Source organism: Leucopleurus acutus (assembly GCF_964270905.1).
Source record: "Leucopleurus acutus genome assembly, chromosome: 13".
Lineage (NCBI taxonomy): Eukaryota > Metazoa > Chordata > Mammalia > Artiodactyla > Delphinidae > Leucopleurus > Leucopleurus acutus.
In genome coordinates, this window is record NC_139155.1 from 85546816 (window position 1) to 85553636 (window position 6821).

Below are 6821 nucleotides of genomic sequence, written 5' to 3' on the forward strand. Positions count from 1 at the left end.
TCATTTATTCACTCACCACTTTTATGAGACTGCAACTTTTGAGTACCACCTAGAATACACTTACTACTGTTCTTTTTTCAGTTTTATCTATTTATTTAAGAGAAACTCCACATCACTATCAAAAAATAGCCAACTAGTAAAAATTAATGCAAAGAAAATAAAATATTTTTATTAAATTCTGAGTAGATACAGTTGTTTGTCTGAATTTGTCTTTATGAGCTGGGAGAGACTAGCAGGTATCAGAGAGCCCTTAAAGATCGCCTGGCACCAAACAGAGACGTTCCCTGGGATATAATCAGGATGATTGAAAAATAACATGGAAATAACCTTTCTGTATGTCAGTCAGTGTTTTTACTGCCACCTAAAATCATCTCATTTAACAGCAAGGATACTTAGCCCTCACTTTGGGAAACTCAAATTGCTAGGTGCTGGTGAAATTTTTTTCCTGTAACTAATAATCTAAACTCAAATTAATTTTTCCATTTTAAAGAGGGTTGAGAAAAAAAAAAATCTCATTTCTTTTACCAGTCAAGTCTGAATTAAACTCAGTCTACGCGATCTCCCCCCAGTATGATAATTTCCTTTTCTACATCACTAATAGAAGATGGTAGAGCCTGTGAAAGCTAGTTTTACTTTTCTAACCTTGAGGGTTAACCTTTCAGGGAGGTGGAATGACATGTTGTTAAGAAAGTGGGTTTCAGAAGTGATGTGGTGCTCGTCCCAAACTGCTAATAACGAGCTCTCTGGGCCTCGTGTTAACTGCTCTGATCCTTGGTTTCTTCGTGTAGAAACAGGAGCATGCTTCAGGGCTGTTGTGAAGAGAAATGAAGTCCGTTATAAAAGGGGAGAGAAAGGGACTTCTCTGGTGGTCCAGTGGTTAGGGCTCCACGCTTTCACTGCCGAGGGCCCGGGTTCGATCCCTGGTTGGGGAACTGAGGTCCCACAAGCTGTGCGGTGCAGCAAAAAAAAAATTTTTTTTAATCTTTAGAAAGAGGGAGAGGACACCAGTAGAGGGACAGCAGCCAGGCTTGGACTCCGCGTCGAGGTGACCGGTTGTGTGGCTGTGACCCAGTTGCCCCTTCTCTCTGTGCCTCGGTTTCCTCACCGGCGAGATCAGCTCCTAGAACACCCTGTTCCTCGGGGCCTGTGCAGATGACGTGGGTCACTTGTGTGTGGCTGGCAGGTGGCACATGGCCCATTTACGTCAGCTCTTTACGGGAGCACGCAGGGCAGGACCCGAGCTGGGCTTCTGTGCTCCGAGCACGTGGCAGTACACGTGGCGCTCGGTGACCACCAGACAGTGCCCGGGGAATGAACGAAGGAGCAGACGGCGGGTGACCCGATGGTGAGCAGCTCACACCAAGCAGGGCAGAGTCACGGGGAATGAGGACAGAGGGGGGCGCGAGACACCTCCCCGCAGCGATGACGTTTGCTCTGCCGTGTGTGTGTCCCAGGCCCGCCAGAGACAGCGAGGACGAAGAAGACGAGGAGAGGAAGGGGAGAGGCTGCTCTCTGCAGCATCAGCGCGCCCTCGTGCGCGTCCTCACCCAGTTCGTGGCCGAGTCACCCGACTCGGGTCAGCTGAGCTACATGCTGGGCCCCGACTGGCAGTTTGACGTCACTGACCTCGTGATGGATTTCATGAAGGTGGAAGAGCCGAGAATTGCTCAGCTACAGGACGGCAGGACCCTGGTGGGCCGGGAGCCGGGCATCACCACCGTGCAGGTACAGGCACCCGCCCCTCGCCGCCTCCCACAGCCCCGGTCTGTATTGATAAGGGTCCAGGTAGATGCTGTCGTGCAGGGCGGTGTGCGCCTGTGTCAGAGAATCATGGGCAGTAACAGAGGGTTCGTCGGTTCTAACAATCTAGACTCAAATTATATCTCGTGTTGAGAAAAAAATCTCATTTCTTTGACCAAAGCTGAATTCAGCACACAGTCTAAGTAATCTTTCCCCCAATATGATAGTTTACTTTTCATGTATCACTGATAGGAGACAGTAGAACCTGTGAAAGCTAGTTTTATTGTCCTGAACTTGAGGATTAAACATTTAGCTATGTTTCACCTTAACAGTGGACAAAAAATTAAAAGATAAAACGTATTGCACTAAAATTAATAAAAAGCGCTCTCCATTTTATTGTAGTAATAGTAAAACTATTTTCTAGCCAACGTTGACGGGGTAATTCTGCAGAAAGACTGCAGCATAGTTTCTGAATAACAAATTAAAATGTTAATTTGTTAAACGCTCAGAGCTAATTAAGTCAGATTTTAGGTTTTGCCAAAGTTAATTTTTGACAAAGCTGTACTCAACATTATATTTTCATTACTCTTCTATGTCTATGTAACAAGTCACCACCAGTCTCCCAACTTAAAGCACCACTAATTTATCAACTCGGAGTTCTGAAGCTGGGGAGTCCAGGTGAGCCTGGAGTACCAAGCCAGGTGTACCACAAGGCTGTGGTCAGGGTGTGGGCCAGGCTGGGCTTCTGTGCGGGCTTGGGAGAAGGATTTGCTTCCCAGCTCAGGTTGCTGGCAGAATGCAGTTCCTCGCAGTGTGGGCTCGAGGACACTGTTTCCTTGTGGACTGTCAGCCAGGGCTCATTCTCTGCTCCTAGAGGCCACCTGCCTTCCTTCTCATGGGGCCTCTCCATCACCAGATTCTCACTCTTTGAATCTCTCTGACTCTCCCTTCTTCCACCAGCCAGGGAAAGCACTGTGCCCGTGTGATTACAGGGGACCCACCCGGCTAACCCAGCAGAACCTCTCTATTCTAAGGCCAGCTGTGCCATGTCCTATAACATAGTCGGGAGGGTGATTCCTCATCATAGTCACAGGTTTGAGAGATTAAGCAGGACCTCTTGGGCAGGACAGGTCTAGAAATTCTGCCTACTAGATATTCCTCTCCATTTGTTAGTCACCCCCACTTGCAAGCTAGATGGTGCATTCGGAGTGGTTTCTTAGAAGGAGAATAAGATTCTCTTTCCCACTTTGCTTTCCTGGTTTATCCGATGATGACGCAACAGCCCACGCAATGGTGATTAACGGCCCGTAGTGGACATCTAACTGCCCACTGAAAAGAATACGTGCAGGGAGAGATGGCCGAGCACCAGTCCTTTAAAGCTTTACCACAATTCTGCCGTTTTCACACCTAAATATTAGTTGTCGGAAAGATGTTACTCTTTGGTGCTTGGTACCCAGGTGGGCAATGTTTAGTTATTGCCTTTAAATTAAATCATGGTTTGTTTGGGTTTTTTTTTTTTTTTTTGAAAATACAGTGCTGTTATCATGATGTGAATCAAAGTAAAGAAAAGGGACCAAGATGATACTTGTAAAACTCCTTCACTTGGAGAGCATAATTGAACAGGGGCGTAACACTCACACACACAATTTCCATACGTGCACTCATGTCGGGAAACCTGGGAGAACACGGTGGTGGAAACACCAGTTAAGGAGTTTTGACTGGTGTGAGGGGCAGAGACTGAGGTGTCTCGCTGACCCTGCAGGTCCTGTCACCTCTCTCTGACTCCATCCTGGCTGAGAAGACGGTGACCGTCCTGGATGACCGTGTCACCATCGTGGACCTGGGCGTGCAGTTGGTGGCCGGCTTGTCTCTTTCCCTGCGGCCTCACAGGTTGGACAAAAGAGCCATCATCTCGACGGCAGTTGCCCAGGATGTGCTTCGAGCCCCACAGCAAGTAAGATTCCAGAACCCTTTTGTCCCTGGCCAGTGGAGACCACTCCTCTCTCAGTCACATCCCGCAAAGGAGATCCGTAGAGAGAGCACTCATGGCTGGGACTGGTGACTTTGAAGCTTCTTCCTGTTTATCCAGTCTGTCCTGTCTCTGAGGAAAGTACTCAGCAGCTTAGATACATTTTCCTCGTATGTGTTTCTGATCCATCCACCACACGCCCATATGCGACTTGCTTCAGAGCAGCCTTATCTGTTTTAGGCACAGTCCGCTGCTAGACCGTGACCAGAGGCTCACACGTTTTCCCTTTTGCCAAAGCAGGTGCCTTTTGATACAGTAAGTCCCCTACATATGAACGAGTTCCGTTCCGAGAGTGCGTTCGTTAAGTCCAACAAAGTTAGCCTAGGTACCCAACTAATGCAATCGGCCATATAGTACTGTACCGTAATAGGCTTATAATAATTTTCACACAAATAATACATAAAAAACAAACACAAAAAATAAGTCTTTTTTTTTTTTTTTTTTTTTTGCGGTACGCGGGCCTCTCACTGCTGTGGCCTCTCCCATTGCGGAGCACAGTCTCCAGACGCGCAGGCTCAGCGGCCATGGCTCACGGGCCCAGCTGCTCCGCGGCATGTGGGATCCTCCCGGACCGGAGCACGAACCCGCCTCCCCTGCATCGGCAGGCAGACTCTCAACCACTGCGCCACCAGGGAAGCCCAAAATAAGACATTTTTAATGTTACAGGACAGGACCTTGAAAAGTACGGTAGTACAGTGCAACAGCGGGCACACGGGGGCTGGCATCGAGTGAAGAGGCAGGAAGAGTTACTGACTGGAGGAGAGGACGAGGGAGATGGTAGAGCACTGCTGTACTCTATACAGTCCTGTGCAGCAAAGGACACAAAAGCACAACCACTTGCAGAGGATGCAGGCACGTGAAAACGTACGCCGGACACGTGAACTAGTTTACGTGATCGGACATGCGAACGCACGTTCGCATCTTTGAAAGTTCACAACTTGAAGTTTCGTATGTAGGGGACTTACTGCACTCAGAAATTCCATTTCAGCTACTTGAACAAGCATGGCCAATAGGCACCCAATCACCACTGTTGACAATTATTGCCAACTCTCAAACTCTCCCCCATCTTTAAACTTTGACGTGTCATTGATAAAGATACCAGGGCACTGTGCCTTTCAAGCCAGCAGGTCTCGTAACGCATCCTTCCTTAAGTGCTTCCAGCCAGTGCATGTTCCAGCAATCAGCATGGGCTTCCTATAAAGAATGTTCAAAGGGATATTCTCTTGAGCAGGCGCCTGACGAGTTGCACCTGAATATGATTCAGATAAATTGTCTGATCTTTCAAAATGTTTTCAGAAAGGTCAAAGTCAAATTCTGTTGTCTGGCATGCAGTAAATTAATATACACTCTCATGCACCTGTTAAAGCGTATTGTTTGTTCCTCCCATCAACTATAGCTATAGCTTAGGGCCGAGTCCGCTTCCAGGCAGTGTCGAGAGCTATTCACGATGATAAAACATAGCAATCAGTTTTTCTCAGATCGTATGTTTAAATAATATTACATAGGAAGCCGCATTTACATTTGCAGGTTTGAAGGAACCTGATTATAACAGAATGCTTTGCTTTCATTTTTCTTAGGAAGCAATAGTGAGTTCTTGGATTCTGTTCAGTGACGGTTCGGTGACACCTTTAGACATTTACGATTCCAAGGATTTTTTGGTTACTGTCTCATCATTGGATGAAATGGTGGTGTCTGTCCAGGCAAACCTTCAGTCCAAATGGCCGGTTGTCGTTGCAGAGGGGGAAGGGCAAGGGCCCTTGATTAAACTGGAAATGATGATCAGTGAGCCCTGTCAGAAGACCAAGAGGAAGAGCGTTCTTGCCGTGGGTAAAGGGAACGTCAAGGTCAAATTTGAAGCAAATACTGGTGAGCACCAAGGAGGCACCAACGACGTTGAGGGCGGCAGTCGGGAATATAAAGACCACGTGAGGAACAGCATAGAGCGTGAAGGAGGCCAGGAGAGGGCAGTGCAGCAGTGGTTCCAACATGGCGCCCCTGGCGGCCACGGGGAAGGAACCAACCAAAGCACAACCCCGCAGTCTCCCATGGAAGGAAAGGACAAGAAGCTGCTCAAGAGTGGTGGTCCAGACGCCTTTACAAGCTTCCCCACTCAAGGGAAGTTACCGGAACCCCGTAATCCTAGTGACCTTACGATGACGTCCCGGGGGTTGACCGACTTGGAGATCGGCATGTACGCCCTGCTTTGCGTCTTCTGCCTGGCCATTTTGGTCTTCTTAATTAACTGTGTGGCGTTTGCCTGGAAATACAGACACAAAAGGTTCGCCGTGAGCGAGCAAGGCGACATCCCCCATTCCCACGACTGGGTCTGGCTGGGGAACGACGTGGAGCTTTTGGAGAACCCGGTGGACGTGACCCTCCCGTCGGAGGAGTGCACGACCATGATCGACAGGGGGCTGCAGTCCGAGGAGAGGAACTTCCTTCTGAATGGCGGTTCCCAGAAGACTTTCCCTAGTCAGCTGCTCAGACCTTCTGACTTTGTCTATGAGAAAGACATGAAAAACGAACCTCTGAGTTCGTCCGGCCCAAAGAGGAAGAGGGTCAAGTTTACGTCCTACACCACCATCCTCCCGGAGGACGGCGGTCCGTACACCAACTCCATCCCGTTTGACAGTGATGACGGCATCCAGTGGGTGTGCCCAGACATGGGGCTGGGGGCGTCCCAGGGCTTCAGAGAGTACATGGAGAGGCTGCAGGACCAGATGTAAACTCCTTTCTCATGTCTGTATTCACCTTTATGCCTTCTGCTTTTTGAATGGTGGAGCCCGAGTCTGACCAGCAATAGGGGATGAGTTAACAATGCTTCGTTTGTGGAGGTCTGGCGGGATCCCTTTCGAAGCAGCCATCAGGGAGAGCAAAGGCAGCTGGGTTTGAAGCCAGGATGTGCCCCAGATAAGCTCCCAGGGGGTCCTGGAGAAATTCTAAGACCACGGTTTTCTCTGCTGCCTGGTACTAGCTCAGTTCAAATATAATAAACCAGACCCCACAGACATTGTTAATCATCTCGTGGCGAAACAGCCGCGTGGAATTAGAA

At 48.7% G+C, this 6821-nt stretch overlaps 1 protein-coding gene across 2 annotated transcripts in view; it reads left to right on the forward strand.

Annotated features, from left to right (window-relative positions):
• The window catches only part of TMEM132B (transmembrane protein 132B), a gene marked incomplete at both ends in the record, with an annotated part of 388765 nt that extends 382270 nt beyond the window's left edge, over positions 1-6495 (forward strand). For both annotated transcript variants that reach the window (XM_082853297.1, XM_082853298.1), the window contains 3 exons: positions 1455-1725; positions 3503-3694; positions 5347-6495. In XM_082853297.1, the coding sequence (XP_082709423.1) occupies positions 1455-1725; positions 3503-3694; positions 5347-6495 (1612 nt within the window). The remainder of the gene's footprint in view (positions 1-1454; positions 1726-3502; positions 3695-5346) is intronic.
• Positions 6496-6821: the final 326 nt, after the last annotated feature.